Source organism: Rhea americana, unplaced genomic scaffold (genome assembly GCF_003343005.1).
Source record: "Rhea americana isolate MKP2758 unplaced genomic scaffold, rheAme1 scaffold_181, whole genome shotgun sequence".
NCBI lineage: Eukaryota > Metazoa > Chordata > Aves > Rheiformes > Rheidae > Rhea > Rhea americana.
The window spans coordinates 282,830-310,605 of NW_028185939.1; the positions used below are offsets into that span (position 1 = coordinate 282,830).

The 27,776-nt window shown below is 47.3% G+C and overlaps 2 protein-coding genes across 3 annotated transcripts in view; one reads left to right on the forward strand and one right to left on the reverse strand.

Annotated features, from left to right (window-relative positions):
- The window catches only part of ZNF598 (zinc finger protein 598, E3 ubiquitin ligase), a 17,534-nt gene extending 276 nt beyond the window's left edge, over positions 1-17,258 (forward strand). Inside the window, exons 2-12 of one of the 2 annotated variants that reach the window (XM_085301920.1) lie at positions 2,941-3,053; positions 4,446-4,575; positions 7,052-7,263; positions 7,843-8,060; positions 8,555-8,672; positions 9,736-9,917; positions 11,093-11,162; positions 11,797-12,560; positions 13,524-13,659; positions 14,538-14,682; positions 14,961-17,258. In XM_085301920.1, coding sequence (XP_085158046.1) covers positions 2,941-3,053; positions 4,446-4,575; positions 7,052-7,263; positions 7,843-8,060; positions 8,555-8,672; positions 9,736-9,917; positions 11,093-11,162; positions 11,797-12,560; positions 13,524-13,659; positions 14,538-14,682; positions 14,961-15,308 — 2,436 coding nt within the window. In that variant the 3' untranslated portion in view covers positions 15,309-17,258. Of the gene's footprint in view, positions 1-2,940; positions 3,054-4,445; positions 4,576-7,051; positions 7,264-7,842; positions 8,061-8,554; positions 8,673-9,735; positions 9,918-11,089; positions 11,163-11,796; positions 12,561-13,523; positions 13,660-14,537; positions 14,683-14,960 lie in introns of both variants that reach the window. The other variant, XM_085301919.1, reaches the window with a different exon arrangement.
- A 3,944-nt stretch (positions 17,259-21,202) lies between these two features.
- On the reverse strand, positions 21,203-27,028 carry SYNGR3 (synaptogyrin 3). The gene is made up of 4 exons (XM_085301993.1): positions 27,016-27,028; positions 26,612-26,884; positions 22,064-22,206; positions 21,203-21,722 (listed from the first exon to the last, which is right to left on the reverse strand). The coding sequence occupies exons 1-4, from the start codon at positions 27,026-27,028 to the stop codon at positions 21,513-21,515; spliced, it is 639 nt and encodes a 212-aa protein (XP_085158119.1). The 3' UTR covers positions 21,203-21,512.
- Between the last annotated feature and the right edge of the window lie 748 nt (positions 27,029-27,776).

A 27,776-nucleotide genomic window follows, 5' to 3' on the forward strand; every position in this document is an offset into this window, starting at 1 on the left:
GCCGGGGGGAGGCCGGGGCCGCGCGGCCGCTCCCGTCCGCGGCGGAAGGGCGTGACGAAGACGGAGTGTACAGCGAATAATTCCTCTTTTTAAATTCCTTTTTTTCTTTTTAAGCCGGCGAGGCTCGTTCTCTGAAGTTGGTATGCGATGACCTCGCTCGCTCTGTCTTCTTTCTGATCTTTCTGAATTTCTGACCTGGTTTTAGGATTTAGGAAGGGGAGGGGAGAGGAGAGGGAACGTATGTTACATTCTGCCCGGGCATGGCCGTGTCTTGCCTTGCGGAATATCATTCAGCACTTGCCCCTTCAATTCCTGACAGTGTGAGCCTGTAGACTTAAAAACTAATATTGCCTTAGCTACTTTTTTTTTTCTTTTTGATAGGTTTTTATTGTGTTCGTGGCCCACCAGTCCGTTCTTGCAGGCTATTGTAGAGTTTAGGAGTTGCTGTGTCAGGAGGCACTGCCTCCCCTGGACGGAGTGAAGGGTGGTCTGGTGTGGCAGTGAACTGYTCTGATGAACTTTTTTTCGTGATTTTTACAAAAATAAATATTTATACGTGAATTTGTTTTTGAAGAGCTGATGTGGAGAGAAACTAATGCCCCCAAAGGAAAGAATTAGTACTAGCTTTAAACAAAATAAAATATTCTGATGGTGTAGGAAATGAAGTAAAACAAGTGTGCGTTTGGAGGGGTGTTCTGTCCCCCTCCCCCCCCCCCCGGTAAAGGGAGATTCTCCTAAATAAATAAACCACATTAGCTGCTTTTCATGTCCCTCAAATGACTGGAGAGACAGACACTCTTAGGCTGCGTGCTTGAGATCCTCAGACTTTGTGGAGGCCAGAAATGTTGATGTGTTTTTTATGCTGAACTGACTGGCGCATGAGGAGCCTCTGTGTTCGGAAAGATATTCTGAACAGCAGATATGCTCCTGATCATCCTCTGAGGAGCTGCTGCTCTGCTTTTTGTATTGAAGGAAGAAGCAGGCTGTGATACTGCTGTTCTTCCTTAAAACTGCTTGTCTCTTAGGATCACAGATAGACTGTAAATCTCAAGAGCTTTTCAATTTTGTAATAATTGCTTTATTATGTGGGCTGAACTTCAGTTCATTAAGTCATGTTTTTCTCTCATTTGTTAACTGTTTAAAATGATCCTTTTATTATAATTGTCTGAGAGGTCCTTTTTAATGTCCATTCTTTTTACCCTTGTCTTTAAGTACCACTATGATACTGTTCTGTCTGTTTACTCATCTCCCTCAGAAGAAAAAAAAAGAGGAAAAAAAGCCATTGGAGCTGTGTGAATCATACCAAAAAAAGGCCTTGAATGGACTGAGTATATATGTAGGTTCCAAAACAGGTTTTGTTAATTTGCACAGTGTACATGGAATTAGAAGTGCACCACTACTAAATCTCAAGAGGTGTAATACTGATTAATGTAGACTGACCTGGTAAGTATAATAGCCTAATGTCAAAATGGTATAAAAATAACTATTAACATGACTACATCAGAGTAGCAAATGAAGAAGAGAGCAAGGTATACTTGTTATGGTAGTATGTGTGCTCAGTGATGCATAATTGCTGCTGTTAAGTTAAGAAGGATTACTTCACTCTGAAATTAATTTAGGGCTTGGAGGGTCAGTGAATGTGCTTGTTACGTATGTATGTGAGATTGTTCTTGGAATTGTTGTAGGAAGTTRTGTTGGTCTCCTGTGAAAAAAGCTGCTTTTCAGCAATGAATTCCTCCCTTCTAGAACTCACTTCAGGCTGAAACGAAATGTCTATAATTTCACTGAAACTGTTTCTTTTTCTTTTTCCTTTTTTTTCTTATAGTTGGAATTAGACATAGTTGACATCTCTGCAACTAACTTTGGTTTTTATTCTCTTTCTTCTGTTTTAAGGTTGACACTTCAGTTTGGYATTTTTTGTTTTGGTTAATTTGCAATTAACCCCACTGTAAAGAAAGCTTAAAAAAACACACACAAAAGACTTGTTCCAAGCTATTTCACCCCAGTGCGGGTAGGGGAGCAGTTATTTTGTGATTTAACAAGATTAAGCTATGTACGTCTTAATTACATTCTTTTGTTAAGGTTGTAAGTATTTCTAGATTTACAGTGTTCATTGCAACAACTGAAAGATAATTACTGTATTTTGTTTTTTGTAAACCTATCTGAGCTGGCACAGGTAATTCAAGCTGTTTCATAAATGCTGCTGCTACCCCCAACATTTCCCMAATTAGGAATACATGTTGAAGCAGAACAGTGGCAGGTAGCTTCTGAAGAAGGACATAATGTAGCAAATCGCTGCAGTACCATAGGCGAGCTACTTGGAGGTCGATAGGAGCAGTTGCCAACAACCAGGTTGTCTTATAAGGAATACATGGTACAAGTAATTTGAGAAGTGATGTAGTATTTTGTTTCTCACTTTCCTTGGTAGTTGGGGAAAGAGGAAATTGTTCTTTCCCAATCAGACTATGAGTAATGTCACTTAGCACTTTTGAAGTGTGAATTTTTGTGATCTCCTAGCAGGAGACAGGAAGGAGCTGAGTGCGGGACTCCAGACAGACATTTGCTGTGCAAGAGGCTGAATTGGTTGAAGATACTTACTCCTAGCACAGTTGTGGTAGCAAAACATGTCGTAAAAGAGTTCCTTCATCCAAAAGACTAGTCCAAAACCCCAAAATCAAGATAGTCCAATCCACGCTCATCTAATCTGACTCACTTGCTAGAAGCTGATTAGGGAGCAGTCACCATTGCTTTGCTGACAATTGTGGTGACAGAGCTGGTGGGCAGTGACAAGCAGCAGGAGCTGGCACAGAGCTCTGGAAATGCTGTCCAAGCCTTAGGCTAGGAAGAGCTCCCTAAAAAATGAAGTTTGTGCCAAGGAGTTTGACTTGRAATCCCAAAGACTGTACAGCTCACATGTGCTCTCTCTTGTGTCGTCTATAGGTTGTTTTTGGAAGAAAGCTTACATCTTTCTCAACAATAGCACTTAATCAGCTGCAGTATGAGAAGAAATATGACATCTATTTTACAGATGGAAATGTTTATACACTGTACAGGTAAATACTGAAATCCTTTCTGTAGTATATACCTAAAATGCCACATTCTTATCTATCTTACGTAAGAGGAAATGCATGGCTTAATAGAACAGTATGGTTTTGTTTTATGGAAATAGAGTGACTGTCATGCTGTGTACCTTAGTCACACTGCAATGCAAGTGGCTTTGGTAGGATGAGAGGCTGGAGCACCATGCTTGGTGTGAACTCTCAGGCCCAAGGTCAGCAAAGAGAGCAACTCAAGACTGGAATTCTAGTTGTTCAGATGCATAATACAGAAGTGTTGTTGCCAATGAAAAGTTGTTTTTTGCTTCTTTACCAAGAGCAAACTTGCTGAAAGCTTCTCCTTTCTTGCATGGCTGTTCTGTAACTTACTAAGGACAGTATTACTATTACAGTTGTGTTTATTGCTGTGCTGTATAAAGGCTAATCAAAGGCAGTTGTATTGTACATTGCTTGCAAAGAAGAGCAACCTCTTCTTCCTACAAAAATCTTAATTCTACATGGATGAARTAAAAAAAAAACCCACACAGTAAAAATGTGTCATCAGTATCGTGTTTTTCAAATATTTTTTCGTAACATGTTTAATTGGGAGGATTTAAATTTAATTAAAATCAGTTAAATGGAAAAAAAAGAAAAGAAAAGAAGCAAAACAATGTAGGCAGCGATGCCTTTTTCTTAGAGACTTGTGCAATATGTCCAGCCTGATTTATGCTAAGACAGTAGYTTTGCTGATATATTTGTAGTTTTGTGTGACTTCATATTTATGGAACTGGGCAGTGGGTTTAATTAGCTCAAAGCATATTGTGATTAGTTATAAACCAGCTCTGAGAGTTACTTCTGATGTTTCTGGAGAGTTGCTGAGACTTCAATTCCATGGGTAGCAATCAAAAGTGAGTTGGTGGGATCTTCCACTGAGACCAGTGCTCTGCTTTCAGCTGTTGTTGGGGATCATTGTACTAATTTTATGCTCTTTTGCTGTTACAATTCTCWGTCTCCTCTGTGTTGAATGTCATATTCTTCAGTTACTGACAGTTGAAAGCATAATTGGATGTGAAYGTTGTATGAATTGGCTGAGTCTTCAATAAGCTAGAAGTCTGTTGCATGGACATATTACAGTCCAATCACAAGTTTTATACTAGTAGCRTATTACTTGCACAGTACCTATTCAGCTTTTCTCTTACAGTTCAAGCCTCTGTAATGCGGTTCTGTTCTGTTCCTGACAGGTGAAAAAGTATCCTTGGAATAAAAAGGTCTCTAACCTCATTACAAATTGCTAGGGGAGCTATAAAAATGCAGCCTTCTGCCACTGATGGAATATTCACTTTTTGGTAAAGGTATAAGATTGCTGAGAGAGAATCGGTTAATTTTAATAAACTGTTCTTTGTCCCTTAGGAAGCTGCTGCAGCATGAATGCTCTTTATGTCCAGATGCAAGGCCATTCAATACTTTTGCAGATCTGGAACAGCATATGAGAAAGCAGCATGAACTCTTCTGTTGCAAACTCTGTGTTAAACACTTAAAGGTGAGCTAGCCCTGTATTTTAAGGTATGGGAAGAAGGGATGCCTCCTTACATGAGCTGAAAAAGTATTTGGGGAGGTAGAAGGAAAAGGGTGGCTGAACAGCACCAATTTATTAAGTTTTCTCTGTCTGCCTGCAGTGAAACCAGTTGCTTCAGGTCTTTTTCCTTTTGTAAACTGATTGATGAAGGAGGCCTAAAGATTCTAAATGGATTATGTTTTAGATTAAACCCAACCAGATTAATAACCTTCTGAGGTTAACTCCACCCCACAAGTACCAAAGACCCGGCTTTCTGATAGGAAGCTAATCCTGACTTGTAGGCAGGCTTTCTTATAACTGTAACAATAGAGATTTGATGTCTRTAAGACTTGTACCTGTAACAATTTTACAGAGTAAAACTGCAATTGAGAAAATATTTGGTGCCAGTTCAGAAAACAGAGTGTATCATGAAATACTGATTTCTTCTCTGAGATCAGAATTGGCTTAGCATTTACAGTCAGCTCATATATAGGATGAGAATTCRTCTTGCTGGCTTAATGAAATATAATTGTGTTTCATTATCATGTTTATTTATTCAGAGCAAATTTCCTATATCTTAATATAATCAAAATGTTGATGTGATAGGAAGATGAAACCAGTTCAKATCACTGGAACAGGTTACCCAGAGAAGCTGTGGAGTCTCCTTCTCTGGAGATATTCAAAACCTGCCTGGACATGATCCTGTCTAACCTACTCTAGGTGACCCTACTTGAGGGGGGTGGGGGGGTTGGACTAGATGGTCTTCAGAGGTCCCTTCCAACCTCAACTGTTCTGTGAAACCTCCTGTTGTCAATGTCTGAGGTTCACTGTGTTTGGGGTACCGAAGTAGAACATGACCAGAGGTAGTTTTAAAAGATTTCTTACAACCTGTTAAAGATAAATACAGTTACTGGAAAGCTGAGTTGTCTCAGTCTGGAAAGGTGCTGTATCTTGAGCCTTTAAACTACTTACCTTGCTGTCACTGTTGTCTTCCTTTCTCACATTCCCTCTTTCCCTGCTCAAAAAAAAATCACTTAGAATGACTGATGTTATGTTGGTCGAAAAGGTGATGCTTTCTTATGCTCTGAAAGTCTGAATTTCATCTTTCCCTAGAGTAGAGTGCTTTTTCATATTTTTGAATTGCATGTCAGCCAAAACCAGCAGCTACTGTTAAATCAAGGCATGAGACTGCTAACCTGCCTCTGACTATTGTCAGCATTGCTTATTGTTACAGGAAGGAGTTTAATGCACAAGCAAGTATTTTTAGGACTCATTACACACGGTTTTGTGTATGTGTGTGTGTTCTCTGAAACTGATAAGTATAAAACTGGAGAAATGCATTAATGCATTTTTGTCCTGTGGTGTCACAGTTGACTTTYACCAGTTGAATTGCAGGTTACTGCCAGAATTAGAAGGATCCAAAAGTGATCAGAGCGTTTGTTTGAATGAAGACTAATTCCGCTCTCCCCCTCTCTCCCCCCCACCCCGGTTAAGTTTCAGTGAACTGATCCGCCTCTTTCCTGTGGTAGGGCAACCATTAGAGCTAATTCAAGGGAAGTGGGCAGGGGAGGGCCAGACTGCTTTTTTTTTTTTTTTGGTTGTGATGTGCTTTTGGCTCTGGTTAAGAGCTGTTTCTGCAGTTAGCAAGAAGCTAGTTTATCATAATCTCTTTGAGGGAAAGCATAAACAATAGTAGAATTTGTTGCTTTTTAATTTCAGATTACTGCAGAGACATTTTTAATTTGGAGAAATGCTGTCATACTGCTAGCAAGTACTGAAGTGTAGTTCTTAAACATGTTGAAGCTTCAGGCAGTCCACCATAGCTAAGCCAAACTGATCTGTTTCCAGAACAAGTTAATGTTCTTTATCTAAGCAAGAAATAGAGGATATCTGTTCTCCAGGATGTGTTGATGTTTTTGGCATCTTCATAACCCTTTCTACGAAAATAGCCTGTATTTTAGTAGGGATCGAATATTGGCTCATAATGTAAAATTTGTTCACTGAACCATATTGACTGTATGTGGCTATATAGGGTAGTTGCTGTTGGAGGAATGTAAAAAAGTTCACTTCTATTTTGCGTTTTTTTTTTTTTTTTTTTTTTTTCAAGTTTAAGTATGCAAGTACTATGTTTTCATAAACACATATATTTAGGCTTTTTCCACCAGAGATTGTATTTTTTTTTTAACATAATGTAACAAAATTTAATTGTGAAGAAAAAGTGAATTATTTTCTTTTCAATGTCTGAACTTGGTGAACTGCAAGTTAGATTTAATTTGGATRTATTGCTTGAATTTTGGCTCCTTTTCACTAAAGTTTTTGGGTGTCAGTTGTGAAATTGCTGTTTTCTGTGGCTGGTCAAAGCAAATCTTACACTCTTACAGATGAAAAAGTTGTGCAGAACCTGGCTTATTCCACTTCGTTCTCTATTCACATGAAGTAATACATATATATATTTCTTAAGATTTTTACCTATGAACGGAAATGGTATTCTCGTAAGGACCTTGCCCGCCATCGAATCCATGGAGATCCAGATGACACCTCTCATCGTGGGCATCCCCTCTGTAAATTTTGTGATGAGCGTTATTTGGATAATGATGAGTTACTGAAACACCTAAGACGGGATCATTATTTTTGTCATTTCTGTGACTCTGATGGTGCTCAGGAATACTACAGGTTTGTGAAAGTGGCTTATTTCTCTTTCTGTAGCTTAACTTTTAAAGGAAATTTGTTTGGATCTTTTTTCACTTTTGTGGAACATAATGCTTGAAGACAGAGGGCATGAATGTAAGCAGATTGGCTGTAGTCTATGTATTTTTATACTGAGTATAGGACTAATAATTCTGAAATTCCATCTGTCTTTGATCTGTTATTTCTCAAGCTGGTGGCATCACTAGTCACTTCCTGTCTAGTTCTTATTTTAAAGCTTTCTTCATTAGCTGTGTGGTACGTTAACTCTAATAGTCCAAAGCCTTTGTGCAAAGGAGATGAGAACAAATTTTCCTTTGAAATACATGTTTTATGCACTGCTGGATGTGATAATTATCATCCAGTAGGATTAGTTTAGCTTCTGAGGTCAGGCATTAAGGTGTATGTCTATGCTGCACAGAAGTGGTTTCAGCTGGAGAACTCTCCTGGAGATAAAGGAAGAACCAACAGATAGGCTTGTCGTCATTCCATCTTGAAAAGAATAATTATGCAGCATTAGCAGGATATATTGGGAAAGTTGCGACTCAGCCCCTTTTCTCTTTCCAGTGATTATGAATACCTTCGTGAACACTTCCGTGAAAAGCACTTCCTTTGTGAAGAGGGACGGTGCAGTACAGAACAGTTTACCCATGCTTTCCGCACAGAAATAGATTATAAAGCACACAAAACAGCCTGCCACAGCAAGAACAGGGCAGAGGCCAGGCAGAACCGGCAAATAGACCTTCAATTTAACTATGCTCCTAGGCATCAGAGGAGGAACGAGGGTAAGTGGGGCTGGGGGGAATGAGATTTACAAAAAAGTATTCATGGGAAAATGAGAGTGAATGATTTTAAGGGCTGATGTTCTGTTTCCATTTGCCTTTGCTTGAATTAGTTATATTACAGGTGATAGAAAGCAGGGATGAAGGTGGAGCATGAGATCCGAGCAGTGTATCCGCTTAGGAGTGCAGAGATTGACATACATGCAAACTTCTGTTCTATGTGGAACTCTATGTAGAGGTCTGTGCACACAAAAATGAAATTACTTAGAACTCGCATCACAGGTTACAGTGTGTGGAATCCATATACTGCAAAATATGTTTTCATGTATCACTCCTGAAGGTGTTATGGACTACATAATCATCAAGATGAAAGAAATCAATATAGATTTGTTTATACYTTTTTTTCTTTTTCAACCTTTTTCAGGCATAGTGTGATGCCTAGATTAGGCATCTTTTGATTGAACTTTTGAGACTGATCAACCATCCCTCCTGTTTAGGTGTTATAGGTGGAGAGGACTATGAAGAAGTGGACAGGTTTAACAGGCAAGGGAGGTCAGGCAGACTTGGAGGCCGAGGAAGTCAGCAAAACAGAAGAGGCAGCTGGAGATACAAGAGGTGAGTAGCACAAATCTTGTAGATTTTTATTGCTGCTTACTGCTGTTTCTTAATTACCACTTAATGATGTTTCGGTAGGATAGTAGGAGAGAAGTGAGTAGAAAACCTGGAAACTTCTGTAGTGGATCCTTAGCTGAGGTCAGAGGTGGCTTTCAGTCTAAGCCTGTGTACTGATTGCATGCTTGGTCAAAGTGAAATCAATTTTGTGTGAAGTTTCAGCTCTCTGGACTTACCTGAGGAAACGAACGATGTAATCTTCAACAAGTGGGTTAACTAAGCTCAGAATACTACATTAATTTGCAGCAACTGTTTTTTGTGCTAACTTTTCTAAGTAGAATTTTCTGAAGTAAGTGACAAGCCTTTGCAGGTTTAATGGACTTTTTGGTCTGGGTAATCGTGAAGCTGCTATTCTAAGGACCATGCTTTTCATTGAACTAACAGATCTCTGTGTGGCCAGACTGAGTGCTTTGGAAAAAGAAGAGGGTTAAGTATTGATATGAAATTTTGCATTTATATGTTTTTCATCCACACAAGACCTGAGTGCTTTATACATACTGCACATCTATTTTTCTTCTTTTCTTGCTGGACAGTTGGATGTTTCATTACTGATAATTCACTGGGGAAAAAATCCATCTCCAAGCACCTTATACGTCAGTGTCGCATGTGAATTGTGCATGTGTTGAGAGTTCATGACAAATCATATTTCAAAAAGTTGCTTCAATCTACAGATAAGATTTTCATACATTTGAAAATGAATGGGAGAGACAAGTTTCCTCATGCATCCTTTCTACTGTCTCTCGCAGTTCACTTGGGTCTACTCTGTACTGAATTTTTTATCACCACGTGTAGAACTTGCAAATCCAGGGGTTGAATGTTGCCTGTCTTACCAGACCGCGCTGGGGGTGTATCGGAGAAGTGGGTTTGTTTCAGCCTTCTCAGCAGGTGGCAGCACAAGCCAGGGAATGTCACTGGGATGTGACACTGGCGAGGTGAGAGCTGGAGAGAGACAAAGGTGCTTACTAATCCTTGCTGTTTTACCAAGAAAGTCTGTACTGTCCTSTAGGGAAGAAGAAGACAGAGACATTGCAGCAGCAGTCAGGGCATCTGTTGCAGCTAAACGGCAAGAAGAGAAAAAACGGGTAGAAGATAAAGATGACAGCAGCAGCAAAGGTAAAAAGGAGGACTTGAGGGATTCAGAAGTACCCAGCTCCAAACGTGTGCCAAAGTCTTCAAATGAAGTTACAGGTTAGTGTTGAACATGCCCTGCAGATTCAGGGAGGCGTGACTGGTCAGGAGATCAGCCTGGCAAAGGTGTGAATCGACACGTAATATTTTCAAAAGCTAGTGAATATAGAGAGAGCTGTGGAGGATCCTAATGCAGCAACACTCATCTGCACTGAAATGTGTCAGAGTGCACTAGGATTTGTGCAGCATGTTATTCTGAAAGTGGAGATGGGCAGAAATATTAAATCCAATATTAAATGCCATTTCCTACATGCAAGAGCTGATTTGTTGTGGTGCTTGCTTGAGCTAAATATCCCTTTTGTTAGGAAGAAGTTATTCCCAGTAAAAGTCTGTAACTGATGGAAGCAAGATTTGACTTGTTTCAACTTGGGTCCGGTTTGGGGACAGATATATATGATGCAGTGGTCTTTCCACTGTTAACTGTTCCAACAGCAGATTTCAAGTTAAAGGTTGTGCTTTAATTATGAATTGAAACAGCTGAGAGCTCTAGTTAGTTTATGGGCACAGCTCAGTTGGGGATGAYGGACAAGGTTATCTCTCCCAGCTGCATACCCAGCTCTTGCTGCATGCATGTCTAAACTGTTTTCAGTCTGTCCCTGAACTGCTGCAGCAYTGCATTTTAAGGCAAATCCAAATTGAGAGTAATTTATATTTAAATGCTGTACTGTAAACTGCCCGAGAGCTTATTGCTGAGCAGCTTGGGCATCTCCGTAGCAGAGGTATAATAAACAGCTTGGAGGAGCTTCCCAAGTGAAGCTATTTTCATTCCTCAATCCAAGCGCTTAGGCTCAGATGAGCATCCTAAACCAGTGCAGACAACCAAGTGCTAACTTCTGAGGCATGGAGCAGACAGCTGGGGGCARTAACATCTTAGTCTCTTGAGGATTCCCTCAGAACGCCCTTGTTAACCAATGTTTTGCTCATGTTTAAGTATCATGAACTTGCCATATGCTAACCAGCGTGCAGTGACATAATGGTGAATGCAGYTAATTGAAGGAAATAGTGACGTATGGATTTAAATTGTCCTTTTGGAATGTCAGTTAATGACATCATCAGCTGCAGAAAATAGGACTTGCTAATGCTGATGTGATGTTCAGAAATAGCTTTCATTTTGAAATGAATGGATTTTGGCTGAAAACATCTCTTTGGTCTTTTTTTCAATACTCCAAAAGAAGCAGCTGCTAATGGTGCTTTATGCCAAGATGACTTTCCAGCGATTGGTTCAGCAGTGGGACCTCTACAAGGGTAAGTTTGTGCAAGGCTGCAGCAATGAGAAAAATGAGTTAGAAGCTTGTTCAAGGTTTGTATTTTTTGCAGAAAATAATTTTACACATCATTTTGACTGCAAATTATTCTTCCTCTTCCCCTCTTTTACTTTGAACTTTGATTCTGCTTGTCTCTTGCATGACAAAGCATAGTCTGTTCTTTGAGTGGTTTCAGAGAAATTCTCAACATCGTTTGTTCCAGTAATTTTTAACTTTATAGTTTATCTTGATGGAACTGTATATTTTGGGTTGTAAAATGTATCATCTCCTTAAGTTGGTGATTATTAGAATAGAGTCTTTGCAAGGTGTGGCAGCTAGACTGGCCCCCTGCCCCCCTCCCCAAAACCTGCGTACAGTTTCTTGGTCAAGGTGAGGTGTACGAAGACAGAACTGATAACAAAGCAAGGCCARTGTGACTCCTTTGAGGAAACTCGTTTCAGACGCAGTTGATAAGCCTGAGTACATTTTCATCCTGTTAACAGTTATGGCAATTGTGACGCTCCGAGTGATAGTTTGAGGGAGACTGCAGTCAGGAATTCAGCTCGTTCTGCTTGTTGGAGTTGCGTTGCCTCCGTAGCATTGGTTTAAGTTAGTGTATTTTTCCTTTCTCGCAGCTCTGCCCAGCTAGCACCAGTTAAGCTTAAAGAAGAAGATTTCCCAAGCTTGTCATCTTCTGCAGCACCCACCATCTCTTCTGGGATGTCTTTGACATATACAACTACTGCAAAGAAAACAGCTTTTCAAGAGGAAGATTTTCCAGCTCTAGTGTCCAAAATGAGGCCTAACAACAAAACAGTAACTAACATCACGTCTGCGTGGAGCAACGGTTCTAATAAAAGTGTGGTCAAAGCCATTAGTAGCCCCAGTGCAAACCAGATAGCCAAAAAGCCACCCTCCTTGAATAGCAGTAAAGGAAGTAAGAAGAGCAATAAACTCTCTCTGTCAGATGATGAAGACAGTGGCAGTGGCTTGACAACCCAAGAGATCAGAAACACCCCAACAATGTTTGATGTATCGTCCTTGCTGGCAGCTTCTACCTCTCAAACTTTTACAAAAGTGAGCAAGAAAAAGAAGATGGGGGTTGAGAAGCAGAGACCGTCCTCCCCAAACCTCTTACAGGATACATCCTTTCCCAGGTCATCTCTTGAAAAGTTGCCAGAAGCAGAACAGACATCAAATGTCTGTTCTGCTCTTCAAGCCAGTGACAGATCTGCAACTGTTACGAACGGTCATTTGGAAAAATCATTAGCAATCTGTAGTACACCCAAAGAGCCCCCTGGCCTTAAAAAGCCCACAGTGACTAACCAATGCCCTTTACCTCAGGAAGACTTCCCAGCTCTTGGGAGCTCAGGATCAGCTAGAATGCCACCTCCACCAGGTAAGTGCTACAGGGCACAGTCAGCCTTGTTTGGTTGTAGCTTAGAGAAATGTAGCATGTGGCACATAGAAGAGAAGTACAAACTGCTCCTTCTGGCTGCCATGCGAAGAGCAGTTCTGGCACATGGTTAGTGTTTGCATTTAAAAAAAGGCTGCGTGGGCAACTTCAATTCTCTTGAATGTTCTCTGTAAAACACTGTTGAAGCGGTTGCAGTGTTAGAACACCTTTGCTCCATGCAGTCACGGGTGTCTGCTCTCTGGGAGTGGCTCGTGGATGAGCAGCCACTCACTGCTTTTCTGATGAGTAACGTATGTGTGTTTTCATATTTTAAGATCTAGCCTGGAAGCTCCTGTGGGCATTCTCTTTAACTGAGACCAGTACCTACTGGCACTGCTGCACTGACAGTTGGCTTGCTTGGTCACTTTTGTTCTGTGTTTGCAAAGATGTATCGCCYGTGCTTTCAGTGGTACCACGTTCTTGTAAAACTGGAGTAACATAGCAACGAGTGCAACCTAAAGTGGTTTTAATGAAAGTAGCATCACATCAGGAGATGCTTGCACAGCTATTTTATTCTGTAGTGCTCTGCAGATACTGCTAGGTGGAGTCAGCTATAGCTTATGTGATGTCTAGTGCTGTTGTGACTTCTGGAGTGATTTCAGTTCATTTTAATAATGTAAAAATATCTTTTGTYATGAGTTTTAGTGTTTTTTAAATAATTTTCCTAAAGCTTTTCTGTAAAGTAATACCAGCTCTGTGAAGTATTTCTTGACTTGACTGTTAAAGCAACAGATTCCTACCCCTTTAATTTTAGGTTTCTTTAAATACAGTGATTTGTGTTGCTGACTCTTACTCCTTGGTGCTTCTGGAGAGTACATCAGACTGTCGGTGTCAATTTTAGATGGTAGTATATGGGTACTGCAGATATGTGTTACAACTTCCTGCCTGTTTTCTGCCTTCGTTTAGGCTTTAACACTGTGGTGCTATTAAAGAGTCCTCCTCCACCTCCAGGACTGTCGGTGCCTGTTAGCAAACCCCCTCCAGGTTTTGCTGTTATTCCATCCACCAATGTCCCTGAACCTGTCACTACATCTTTGAAAGAGTAAGTAAAGGTGCTTTGAATTAATGTTACTTTATGCATATTGCGTCTCAGTTCTGTCATATAGGCTTCAGATGAAGCATGTAGTACTCGGAAGGGATTATTCTAAACAGCTGTTAGGGCAGAGGCCATCCACATAACAAAGACAAGACCAAACTGAGATCTCTGTTGTAGAGTCCTATAGCCATTGCAGGCTGAGTTCAGGAGAGTTGGGTAAAAGTCGGCACAAATGTACATTTGGATGAAAGTCTGAGGAAACAAAACATGCAGCTTGGCAGTTGAGGTTTCTCTTCTAGATTTATTTGGAAAACTGCAGTTTGAACATATTTCTTAACCTTGCCATTGATTCTCTCTGAGTCTCAGAAGCAAGATGCTGAAGCATGCTTTTTTTGGTAACCTCTAGATGCTTTCATTGCTCTGATCTTCCAGAAGTTGGTGCCTTTGGCTGGCATCCTTCTGGGCTGGGAAGATGAGCTTATGGGAAAGGGGAAAATACATAGAAGTTTAATACAGATGTCTTCATTAATCTGTTCTGCTTTATTCATAGTGTGGATCTGGTCTTTTTTGCTCATGTTGTTATTAGTAAATCTGACTTACAAAAAAAGCTAGTCAAGACTGTTAAGTTTGCATTTTAAATATCTGGAGTCAGATACACTAGCCCTGTGGGATGCATTTCAACATCTCATCAAAAAAAAATAAAAATAATATATATATATATATATATATGCTGCTAGTAGTAATTGCTTGTCAAATTGGTGGAGCAAGAGTGTATCTTACAGAAAAGTATCTCCGTTTAACATACACACAATCTGTAGCGTCTTTCTATAACATGGAATACTGTCAGATTCACTTTTTTTTTTTCCTCCCTCCCCTAAATGCAGGCCAAAATCCTATCATGGATCATACTTGATACCTGAAAACTTTCAGCAAAGGAACATTCAGCTAATACAATCTATTAAAGAATTTCTTCAAAGTGATGAGTCTAAGTTCAATAAATTTAAAACTCATTCTGGGCAATTCAGACAGGTGAGTCAGCAAGAACTGTGGGATTCCTGAGAACTGTGTTAGTTCGTATAGTGCAGTTGTCACAGTTTGCTATCACCAAATGGACTAGATGGAGATTTTTTTCTTTTCTTTGCCACTGTAGTGGTAGTCTTCTCTAGTGTTGAGATAGGGAAAAAAAAAAAAAAAAAAACAGTGAGAATGGTGCGATCTGGAAGAAAGGAATTGAATCCTTTTATAGGCCAGTGAAATAGTTGTTGTTTTCTCATTTCTAATTATGCTAATTCTCTTTTTCACCGAAGGGTCTGATTTCTGCAGCACAGTATTACAAAAGTTGCCGAGACCTACTTGGGGATAACTTCAAGAAAATCTTTAATGAGTTGTTGGTGTTGTTGCCGGACACAGTTAAGCAACAAGAACTGCTTTCTGCGCACAATGATTTCAGAATCAAGGAAAAGCAAAGCTCAAACAAACCGAAGAAGAACAAGAAGAACGTTTGGCAAACAGACTCCAGCTCTGACCTCGACTGCTGCATCTGCCCAACATGTAAGCAAGTGCTAACTCAGCAGGACGTTGTCACCCATAAATCTTTGCATATTGAGGACGAGGAATTCCCTTCTTTACAGGCAATCAGCAGAATAATCAGTTAGCTTTCCTGAAGACCAATAAAACAARTCTCAACCTATGAATATGCACTTTTTGGAATGAGGTTTGGCAGTGTAGTGTGGCTGAGAGCTGGTACCAGTTGAGTAGTAATACACAGGTAACTGTTAGAGAGCTCTCTCAGYGCTGTTCGTAAATACTCTGCAAAGGGATCACTGGACTGCGCCGTAGCTAATTAACATCCAAAGTCTGAGCTTCCGAAATGCCTGAGTAGAATTAGGCTGAAACTGCAGGGTGGGGAGGCAGGGGGCCACCTTTCTCCTGCAACATGCAATAGCTGAGAAAATACTTTCTGATCTGAAGACTGACAGGGGACACAATAGGGAAATAAGCATTTAGTTTTGTTTCTTCTTTCTTTTTTGGAGGGTTAGGGGGAGCTTTTGAGTCATTGGRATGAATGGAAGCAAAAGTAGCTTCCTTCATATTCTGATTTTGTGCTTTTTTTTTTGGTGACTATGAAGATCAAGGTAGTCAGAGGTGCAAAGGTGCAGAAAAGGAAAAGATGCTACTCACTGGTGAATAAGACCATTACAATTTTGTGTCTGTAAACATTGGGCTGCTCATATAGCAAAGAATATTCCTGTCTGAAACCTGAATTAATTATACTACTTGAAGAATTGGACTGATCTGTGTGATTAGTTGAACRTGAGATTTGAAGTTGCCTCTAACCTTTTATGTAATCATGTTCCTTAAAGAAACTTATTTTGTAGCACTGCATGTAGAATAATAATGTTAAGGCTTTACTTTCTGTAAAGCACACTTCATTCACAGTAATTTTATTTAATGACTGCCATATTTCTAATTCCTTGGACGTATTAATGGTGGTAGCTCAAAACAACAGCATATTGGGACATTAAATGCTGCTGATCACTGACCATGTTTAGCTGCAGTGCCTTTAAGTGCATTTATCTGTTTACAGTGGTCTGCACTAACAAGCATAACTTGTTCAGATTGTATGGAGTGTTTACATCCTTGGTGATAATGGTCTGCAATAGCTTTGATTATGTTGCTTGGCATCTATAAATTCCACCTCTAGGAGATGAGAGGGGAAACTGTTAAATATTTTGAAGTAATTCCTCCAGCAGCAGCAATGACATGATGGAGTGACAAGACTCCTCCCTGTGGTGCACTTCCCATAGCTGTAACTCAGAGTGTCTGAGTCTCACCCATCCTGGCAGACCAGATCTAGCTATTTTTCACATGTAGGCGTAAAAGAAATTAATTTATGTAATTTTTTAATGAAAAAACACTGCTTTTATATAAGCATCATTTCTATGAAACTGAGCTCAAGCTATTACTGAAGAGCTAGTCCTGGCTACAGAAAGTTTTTCTTGCCTTATACTTAGTTTGCTTGCTCTCAGGCTGCAAAGTGCTTTTGGTTTCTTTTCCAAATATTTAAGACTGTTTTGAATACCTGAATGTGTCTAGGCCTCGCAGGGGCCAGGCTACATGCCCTGAAATGTGGGCAGGGAACATTATTTGGCTGCATGGCTGTTTATAAAATGCATGAAAACATGACAAGTAGTAATGCTTCTGTATTACTGTTCCTAATTTGAGTCCGGTTCCTCTGGACAGAGCTGGCTTTCAGGCCCATCACACTACAGCTTCTGCGCTCACATTTTGATGCCAGCTGCCCTAAGGCATCTAGTGCGCAATTGCTCCACAATGTAAATGATTTTATCTGTCTCTTCATTTGATTTATAAAGTTCAGAGGAAATGAAATACATATTCTCTGAAGGAGCATCTTCTGTCTTCCCTTTACTTTCAGTTAATTTCTTCTGTATTATCAGACATGTAGTTAGTTCCTACCTAGTGGGTTGAGAACTGGAAGTGCTGCTTTAAGTTTCCTGGAGGTGGTGGTTCTCTTTGGCCTGATGATGCAGTTTCTTTGTTCCCTGTGCTCACCTGGTTAAATAAAATATTACTCAATTTTTTCAGGCCGCTTCTATTTGTTTTTAACTCTTTATTGAAAATAAGTTGCAGTTACTACACAGACACTAAAATACATAATCACAAGATGTTCTCTCAAAAGATATTTTTATATATATACAAAAGTTGTAAACATTTTTAACTTATTTCCATACACAGTCCACTTTTATAGTATAATGCACATAAGATTAGTGACAACTGCAACTCCTTGAAGCGGTCTGCCTATACAGAGGTATCTGGAAAAAAAAACCCACTTAAATTGCAAGCCACGTTTGGTATCAGTTTGATATTAAAACTCTTAAAGAATCTGAGGTTTAAATGCATATTGCAACAAAATACAGGCAGCTGAACTTGGGTTTCAAGTTGATTATAGTGAAGGCCAGTTTTAAGCCTCAAATACTGGGGGAGGGTCTTCTGATGCAGCTTCAAAAATGCTCTCTAGAAAAAATACTGTGAATAAAACTGCATGGGACTAAACTGTCTGTTCTCCCCAGCACGTTTCGAGGGCGGAGAGAGACTGGGAGGGAGTTTGCAAATATATACAGTAGTTTCAGTACAGAGAGAAATACCGATTGCCAAAAAGTAATGATGTGATTCACTAATGAAGAGACAATGACCACAGTTAGCTTAACTTTGTTCAAATGCAGCAGAGGAGAACTAAGAATTAGCTACCGTTGCAAGATCTGGGATTTTTGCACGGACAGAGACTGGTATGAACTACCCACAGTCTTTAAAAAAAAGAAAAGAAAAAAAAGAAGGAATACTGCTTGTTGCTTACTCTTAGAACGTGAGCTGATTTTTAATGCTGCTGTGTAGCTATCTGCAATTTGCCTGATGGGAAACTCATCTTACACAGCATCTTGACAAAAATGAGCAAAATCCAAGTGATTTCAATCCAGTGTCTGCGACATCACTTAAAGGTGGAGAAGTTCTGCTCAAAATGCATAAAATGCATGAAATTTAGAGACATATAGTTAAGGGGGGCATATTTTCTAAGTATCAGTTAAGCAAAGCTTCCACCTTGCTAGGAATACCTTAAAATGTTGGAAGCAATTTTCAATTGACAGCTCTTCTTTCAAACTTTCTTTTGTTAATATGCTTAAAATACAGTCAAGTTTGATGTTTACATATTGTGGTTGACTTCAGTGCTGAGAAATATCTGTTGTCAAAACGAAGTGTCCTGGAGCAAGATTATCACGTAGAATGAAGCTCCGGGAAAGGTATGGTATTCTTCTTTTAATTTTATTCTTTACGCCCAAATTCAGTGCTAACACTATGCAGAAGCTTTCGGCACGCTATTCTCAGAGCAATATAACCTTGCCCTCTGCAAGCCTRAATTAGCTACTGGGCTTCTGGGGAGCTCTAGGGGAGTGCAGCATACATGGAGCAGCTTGCAGGAACAGCGTGAGGGGAGCAGCTGGCACGGCACAAATTCACAGCAAAATTCTGGCACGCGCTTACGACGCRGTCTGGAGAGTTGCAAGAAAAGCAGCTAGTGTCTGTTGTACCGCAGTGAATTTACGATGAGGAAAAGTGACGTGAAGGAGGTATGAAGGATGATGTAAGAATACTTGAACCCCAGCTAATATACTACAGTTATTACACTGATGGATCTAGTAATTCTCTAACCATAAGCCCATGAGGTTATATTTAATTACAATCCAGACCTGTGTACACTAGTCTGTCTGAGAAATCACTGCTACGTAGGATGTGCTACGACAGTTAATAAACAGCGCTATTAACACTTAAAACTGCTCAAGGAGACACGGCGGGGTCCTGCACAGAGCTTGGGAACAGGATTTAGKGCAGGCGGTGGGCACGTGGCGGTACCGGCGGGGCCGGGCCGGGCCGGGCGCTGCGGCCGCGCGAGCGGCTCGGCGAGAGCGGCTTACGCGGGCGTTCGGCACCGGGGTAGCCGACGAGGCAGAGCGCGTGTAAGGTGGGCGGACGCCGTTTCGAAGGCGCGTTGCGTCTTACGCGCTGCGATACCGTGTGAATTACGTTCCGTCCTGTCCTGGCTTGAAGACGCAGCGGCACCTCGTTCCCCGCTGCTGCTGCCCGGGGAAGGCGCCCGGCGCCCGGCACGCGCCCCGAGCCGGGCTGCCCGAGGGCTTCCCGGCACCCGCCTCCCCGCGCCGGGGCGAGCTGCCGCCCTCGAGCCGTGCCGCGCCGAGCCGAGCCGAGCCGTGCCGCGCCGCGGGCGCTCCCGGGCTGCCGCTGGCTCCCGCCCGCCGGCAGCGCGCGGCCGCGTTTCGCTGCGCTTCCGCAGGAAGAAACCCGCGGAAACCCCCTCTGGCTCCTCGAACGCAGGCTGCGAGGGGGTGCGAAGAAAAGAAATGCGATGCAGGCGTCGGGCACTTACGTTCAGCTCTTATAATATTCAACACGTGTACACCAGTGATCAGGACGCTTCTCGCAGTCAGGCAGAACTTTTGTTCTTTACGATTACAAGGAAACTCTGGAACAGTTATATAGTTAGAAAAAATACAATGTACTGAACAAACTATCTCACGTACAATCAATTTAAACATTTAAATTGATTATAATTTTGCTAAAATATGAACACAAGTACCATTTGTGCTGCTAAAATTTCAGTGTTCCCTCTAAGGAAAATATTGCTACAGTTCTACTGTACCCTGTGTTACATCTTCCGCCTTTTTTTCCTTTTGTTTTTTTTCCAGCAAGACTGACTGTAGAAAATCGCAATGGTCACGTAATTTAGGCTCGTGCTGTGCTAGGGTTTCGATGTCCCTGGTCTACCTCGCGCGATGCTCCCCGTGGCCCGGCCCGCTGCGGCCGTCCCCTCCGCRCGCCCTCGCAGCAGCGGGCGCCGGGACGGAGCGCGGCCGCGGCCGCGCAGCCCCCCGGGCCGGCGCCGCCGGGAACCCCCCGGCGCCGAGGGCGGAAAGGCTGCGCAGAGAGACCCGCGCGCCGGCGGGCGAGCACGGAGGGGTCGGAGCCGGTGAGTCCGGCGCCGGCCGCAACAGCGCGTTTCGATCCGCCCCGACAGTGCGGGATTCAAGCAGCACGGTTTGTCACTGGCAATGACTGCTCACGATGAGGTTTGCTGCTCAGAAAGTAACGCCTTCGCTTGCAATTTAGCAGCAGAAAAAAATGAGCTGTGCTAATGGTGACAAAAACTCTCGGATTTTTSTTCTTTTGCTACCAGAAGAGCTAGGGCAGTTATTGAACTATTGCTTGTCACGAGGTCAGAAGGCATCAGAAGTTTCCTGCAACTTTTGCCAATGAGACTACGGCTGTAAACTGGCACCGCAAAAGGTGGGTAGCGGCCAGCAGCCGGGGAGGCAGGTGAGGGGGGCCTTCGGCCTCGGCCTCCCGCCGGGGCTGGGAATCCACGGTTCAGCTCTTTTGCTCAGGCCTCACTAACGGTAGCTCAAATCGCTGCCGCCGCGCAGCCAGATACACCGGGAAAGCAGCCAAGTTGCGGACAAATATCTACTGGATTTTCACGTGTTTGTGTTTAACGAGGCAGCGATCCTGCAGCTGAACCCCAAACTCAGCCTCTCGCACGGGCACGCTTTTTGCACTCCGCTCTCACGTTATTTGCAAGCACGGGCCGCGGCCACGCTTTGCTWAGCACCCACACGATGGACTTCGGTGGCCTAGCAAGTCTTCCCAGCTCTCCCGTTTGGCGTCTGTATTTCTAGAGGCTGCAGCGTGAAACACGGATTCACACCTGAGGTTTCTTTTTCTTTTTTTTTTTTTTGGCTGCAGTTTACGGCAGAGGGTGTATTCATACGCTCCCCATATAAAAACACAAGTCGTGTATTGCTTCCTAATTGCCTTGAAATTGGAGCCACAGGGACGCCCGCACCTTCGGACCCGGGCAGGGCGGAGGCGGCGCCGGCCGCCGAGCAAAGCGGGCGCTGCCGCAGGGCGCCCGCCAAACCCCGGCCGCTCCGCAGGCTCCGCCGGCGCCGCGTGCAGCGCGGAGGCGAGTCGGAGTCGGAGCGCCGGCGCCGCCGGGCAAAGCGGGCGCCGCGCGGGCGGGAGCCGCCGGGAAGGAGCGGGCGGGCGGGCGGCGGGAGAGCGACCCGCCTCCCTTGCGGCTTAGAGGGAACACTGCTTTAATCAAAACCCCTGGGACGGGGGAGACAAGAACCAAGACCACTGTACAGAGTTCACCGCACAACTAGCTAACGGGAGGGAACCCAGCGCTGACTCGCCGCGGCGGGGGAACGGTACCGACCGCACCGCAGCCAGGCACGAGCCGCCCGGCCCCGGCGGCCGCCCGCCGTCCCTCAGTACGCCGGCACTTGGTAGCCTTTCGGGTTGGCGTCTAGGGTCTCGGTGAAGGGGGGGCTCTGGTAGGTCTCCGCGCTCTCGACGCCGCTGCCGGCGGGGTAGCCGGGGTAYGCCGCGCCGGCGTCGCCCGCGAACTGCTCCGCGGCGAAGAGCGACATGTCCGTGCCCAGGCGGTACCTCTGCAGCGCCTTCGCCGCCAGGGCGACCTGCGACGGGGACGGAGGAGGGTTAGCGGGATCAGCCGCGACTTCCGTGCCTGCCGACGGAGCGGGGAGCGGTTAAACCGGCGAGGACCCCGCTGCCGGGACCGCCCCGGCTGCGAGGGTSGTTGGGGTCCCAGCCCGACGTGCCGTCGTTCCCGGCCCCCCACCCCGGGGCGCAGCTCCGCAGACGTAGCGGAGCACCCGGCCCGCGTCCTGCCCCCTCCGGCGGGCGGCAGCGAGCCCTCGAGCGCCCCGCACCTGGGCACCATCGCGGGACCCGGGATAAGGAGCGGCAGGCCCCCACCCGGCGTAGGGCCCTCTGCACGGCCAGAAGCTGAACTCACCCAGGTGATGATGGAGAAGAAGGAGAAGGCGATCGCTGCCCGAGCGGCGTCTGCTCCCTGTTGAACCCCTTTGCTCATCGTTGTCCGTTGCCACTGGTTCGCGAGAAAGCAGAAAGCTACAAACCACAGGAAGGACAAGAAACCTGGAAGAGAACAGAGCTGCTTAGCGCCGTCCTTGCCCCCGTCTCCGTCCTGCAGGATTTCAGACCGGCATCAAGGCGCGACCACGTCCGTTCCCAGCGTGGCCATCTACGAGGGCCTTTACCGCCGCACGCCCCGGGGCGCTCGGAAACTTTGGTCTGGATGCAGCAGCCCTCACCCCGGCGAGACGCCTCCACCAGCGAGGGCAGCACCAGGCTGCACCGCGAGGCACGAGGCACGAGGCGGCTTTACAGCTCTTCCGCGCCGCACCGTGCCTTGCCCCATCCATGGGGCGCCCGGGGGGGCTCTAAAGCTGCAAGTAGCAACTGCACACGGACGCAGACGGGCTGAGAGTGACCCAGACCGGGGCGCGGGCACGGCCGGCGGGCGCGCGGCGCTCCTGCCGCYGCCTCGCCGGGGCACCGAGCAGACGCGCTCGGGCGACCGCTGCTCGCCGGAGCCGGGGCTGGCTGAGCAGGACGGGGCTGCAGCTCCCTAAGCCGATCAGCTCCGGACGGAGGGACGAAGCGAGGCGCAGCCGCGCACCGCGCCGGTGCCAGGAGCTGCCCAAGCCGGAGCCGACGCTACCAACGCCTGCTACCGAAACGGCCCCAAATCTCCGCGCGTATTTCCAGTTCTGCTCGGGATGACGCRCTTGTGTGGAGCTTTAATCCAGGCCTCCGGGGGAAGGTCACCTTCAGGGGCGGACGGGCTCCCGGGCGCGTTGCAAGGGGCCCTCACCAGCGGCTGGTCCTGCGTGACGGCGCACAAGAGCTGCGGCACGGGCACGGGCACGGGCACCACCACCACCAGGCAGCAGCACAAAGCTCCACCTGCCCACCGTGTCCTCCACGGCTCTTCAAGAGCTGCCATGACATGGCCCGCAGCTCCGAACGCGCGCTGGCTGCCGGGGACAGCAGTTACTGACTTCCTCTGCAGCACGGAGATAGTGGAGACACTGCCCCTCCTCGGGCTAATCGTCCGGGTCTGAAACCACCAGCTTCTTCAGCCAGGAACGCCTCGATGGTATCGCTTCCGCTACTGCCCTCCTGCACTTCCCTGAGGTTTCCTGATGCAGAGACCAGCTACAATTTCCATTCCACGTCACGACAGCTCTGCCKGGAGCCCTTGAAAGAGCAAAGATTCTCCCCATTGCGCTGGGAAGGGTGAACAGAGGTATCTGTGCGTGGACGAGGCGTGGAGAGGGCGTCCAGCACGAGCAGGCAGGCGCTGCGGGAGGTCTGGAGGCCCGACACACGCCGSTGCACGAGCCCAGGCTGCGCGCGGAGCTCCACGAAGAACTATTTTTGTTTCTGCACCAGCCCTCGCTTTCATCCACGATCATGTTCAACTTCTGTTAGCGTTCCTTTGAGATGAGACTTTGCACCCAGCAGCGTGAATCATATTCCCAGATTACAGCTACCCTGCGCCTGGTCAGGCAACAAGGCCGCCCYTGTAGCCGGGCTCTGCTCCATGCGGCAACCGCACGGGCAACGTCCCRCCAAGGGGCCAAGCACCTCCTCGGGTCAGCGGTGCCCCCACCGAGCCACGCGGGCATTTACAGGGTTAAACGCGAGCGGATCGCTTGGAAGCGCTAGCTGCTTCCCATGACGTTTAAAGCTTGAGGAAGGGGGTAGAGCTGACGCTGGCCGGCGCGGCGGCCTGTGCCGGTCTTGAGCGGGGGCCGCAGGCAGGCGGCGGTGCGCTCGGCAGCGGGTTTGCACCCTCCAGCACGCCGGGGAGAAGGGGAGCACCAGGAAGGACCAGCAAATAATTACAGTTTTAGGATCTGCCGACAGCAGAGTACAAACACCAGGAAAGCTACGTTACAGCCCTAATTACAGCCTGGTTCCAAACACGCGCACGTCGACGGGAGCAGCTGGAAGAGCAGATGGAAGCGAAAGTTGCACCCGCCGCGTTGCAGAGCGCCGCGGCCGCRCCGCTCCTGCTCGTGCCTCGGCACCGCGGGAGCAGCCGGTCCGCAGGAAAAGCCTGGAGCGGTCGGGCACGCCGCTGCGCTCGGCACGGCCGGGGCCGGGGCCGGGGCGCAGCATCGCCGTCGCGCTGCTCCATTTTCACTGCTTCCCCTTACCCCAGCGTGCTCCTCGCCCCGTCACTTCCCAGGTGCATCTTCAGCTTTTACACCAGAACCAGCTCCGATGCGGAGAGCGCGTGCACAAGCAAGCAGCAGGAAACCAAGAAAACCGTCGCTGGCAGGGAAGGAAAAAGGAAGGGGCCAGCGCGGGAGTCCCCCCCGCAGTCCCCAGGGATCAGCGCGGAGGCAGTTAAGCAATGCAAACCCCTGTGGGAGTTTTTGCCCCCCGGCAGCCCCGGCGCCCTCCCCGCGACGCGGAGGCCTCACGTGCCAACAAGATCCCGCACGTCGTCTCTGCTGCGAGAGCTGTTCGTATCGGCTCTCGTTCCGAAAGCAACCAACTGCCTGACATTTACGTGCGAGTGGGCGTGCAGGCAATGGCAACGGGGGTGTAAAAAYGGCTCGGGACAGCCATAATTTTAGAAAAGTGAAGRCACAGAAGTAAGAACAGAATAAGCTAAACTGGGCGCAAACCAGCCCTGACATCTTTTCTCCCCGTAAAGTGACCCCATCGCTCGCCCAGGCGGCCGGAGGGTGCTTCTGCGCGCGCCGATTCGCGTGCAGCGAGGGGCTCGTGCCGTGGCCGAGCCCCCGAGCGGGCTGGGCGGGAGGGGGCCCCGGCACCAGCGCGGTCGGGACGGCCGGACGGACCCGCCCGGCCGATTCCTCCGTCCGCCGGCAGCGACCCGCAGCCGACGCTCGGCGGGTTCAGGCTGCGGAAGAGAATGCAAAAATGCAGAAGTAGGTGGAGGTGGGTTTAGCTATGTTTAGCTCACGGTGACCGCGGACTTCGCTACAGGGGCCCCCAACAACGCTCCTGTTTGCAGCAGCGTCACGTCCCTCTAGCTRGACTTCAGCCCGGCATCTGGCACGGTGCTGTGCGGGAAATGGCTGGGCAAGCGGGAAAGACGGGACTGTCCAGGAGCAGGTACGGAACTGCTGCTAACAGGGAGGAGCGTTAGGGTAAACCAGGAACGGCCGGGCTGCAGGGCAGTTATGGGAGACTGCTCTCTGCAGCAAAAAAAAGAGAGGTTTTTCTCTTTTCATTAATGAGCACAAAAAGGGGAGAGGAGCAGGAAATCTTTATCAAGGCCTTGGTGACACGTCCGCGGAGCGCGCGCAGCTCTGGCCACCGACACCAAGGGCGACGGCTCCGGGCTGCATGGAGCAGGACGCCGGTGCGCGGCGGGAGCGGGGGCAGCGGCGGCGCCAGCCCACGTCCCCCCCGGACCCGCACGACCTGCACGTGGGCAGCTCGCTCTCGCGGCGAGGAAGTGGCTTGCCGGATGCTAGCAGGAGCCGCGCAGCGGGAAGTCCCTCCTCGGACCCCAGGGACCCCAGAGGACCSGGGCGGCCGTCGGGGGCGGCGAAGTCGCCCGCACGGACGAGCGCGCGGGGGCTGCGCGACCGCCGCTCGGCGGGGCGGAAACCCGGCGTCTCCGGCACGCCGCTGAAGTCCGGGAAAGCACGTGCCAAGCGCGACGGCGCRAAAGGAGAAACAAGGCAGAGACTGAGCAGGGCAACGTTTTGCACGTGCCTCGCAGGGGAGAGAACAGCTATTGCGGGGTGAGAGGCAGGGGAGGATCGCAGCCGCACACCGAGACCCCTCGAGCCAGCTGGCACATGGATGGGGATGCTCCATTTCCCCCCGATGAAAGGGCTGCAGGCACCTAGCCTGACGGAGGGGGCTGTAAACATCATCTAACAAGGGCTGGACGCYGGAGCTTGAAATAAGCTTTCCAGGGAGGACAGAACATCTTTAGCAACAGGGAGGCGATGACGGATGTTTTCACCTGGGACCGGAGAGCCGTCAGCTATGCTTGTGCCGGATAAATCACCTTCAGACTCTGCAAACACGAGAGCCTGGAAATCGAGAGCATCGGCTGCAAACGGAGCCGGAGAGCTCCCAGAGCAGCCGCGGTGAGGATGGCCTCTCCCGGCTCGAGGCATCCCGCTCGTCCGCGTTCACGCGCCCGAGCCCGACCCGCGCCGGGCCGYRGGGCYGCCGACGGCGCCGAGCCGCTTTGGGCAAAGACACGAGCGCAACGCGCAGACGGACCCCGGCAGAGCACACGGAACAGCAGCTTCGTCTCGCAGTGTGTTTGAGCCGGAAACAAGAGCTCGGGGAGGGCAAGGCGCCCCGCCTGGCTCCCCAGACGCGGGCACCACGGGGCTCCGGTGGCCTCCCGGATCCCACCTCGACAAACACCCCCGGCGGCAGAAGCAGCAGACAAGCGTGGGGCAGAGCCAAGGCCCCGCGCTCCCCRCGGAGCCAGCCGCCTCCTTCGCAAGCGAGGCACACAAGGACRTACCTGAAAAGCTGAGGTCCATCAGGACGGCCCGTTTGCGGTCCTTCACGCTGCTGATCTGCTGGAAGTAGAGGTCCACAACGAAGAAGAAGATGCAGCCAAAGAAGGCAATAATGCCAACGGCGATGCCGTAGCTGCAGGCGCTCTCATTCTGGTTGAAGATGCAGAGGAGCTCGGGGTCCTGGCTGTCCTTGTTCACGTAGCATTCGTTCACGATGGAGCCAAACACCACGATGGAGAAGATCTGCAGGAGGAAGGAGAAAGCACAACTTGCAGCTGTTTACATTTAACTCTGTTTTCCAACAGCAACAAAATTGGGTTCACGCCGGTGTTCGACTCCATGGCAACACGGCGTTCGCTAGACAGATCCCTGCACTGGCTTTAAATAACGGGCTGGTGGACGGCACCTGGGTCTTTCATCGCGGTGAACCTGTTTGCTTTYCAGGGCCTTGGCTGGCAGCACGTTTTAGGAGGTGTTATTCTCCAGACAGGCTGCGGAGGGAAAGAATAAATAGCCCAGGCAGATCTCCGCAGAGCCCTGCCCCGGCRCCGCTCCCTGCTGCCAGGCCGAGCAAAATCCAGGTGCAACCGCTGGTCTCCTCCGAACGTGCACGAAGGATGCATATTCCCACTGACTTCCCACGGGGACAATCGAGCCTTCCTCCCCAAGTGCTCCCTCATCCCCCAATGCAGCACCAGTCCCGCGCTCGCGCTTGCTGCTCTCCGGAGCCGACGCGAGCGGCGCCGGGCGAAGAGCGGCRGTGCGGCGCTGCACCCCACGAACAGCAACGCACAGTAGTAATAATTTTCCCAGTGTTTTGACAGCAGCTGTAATATCAGCAATTGTAAAAATCTGTTCATAAATAATGCAAAATTGTTATTTACCATCAGAAATAGCAGCAGCATTTATAAAACAGGCCCTGGAAGAAATAATGTGATTCTGGAAAACATGAATAATTGAGAACCTCTGAGTCGCCGGGATTTTTTCCCTATTGGGCCACTGAATTTGCACTTTTAGCTTCTCAGATCACAGTTTTGCTTAGTCCTTCCAGGAGGAGCAGCCTGGACTTCTTCCTCATGCTTTCAATGGCCACGGGGAGCTGGCAGGGGATGGGGACATCCCGCTGCGCCTGCTCCTGCACCGCCGTCCCCGGGCGCGGGATGCCGG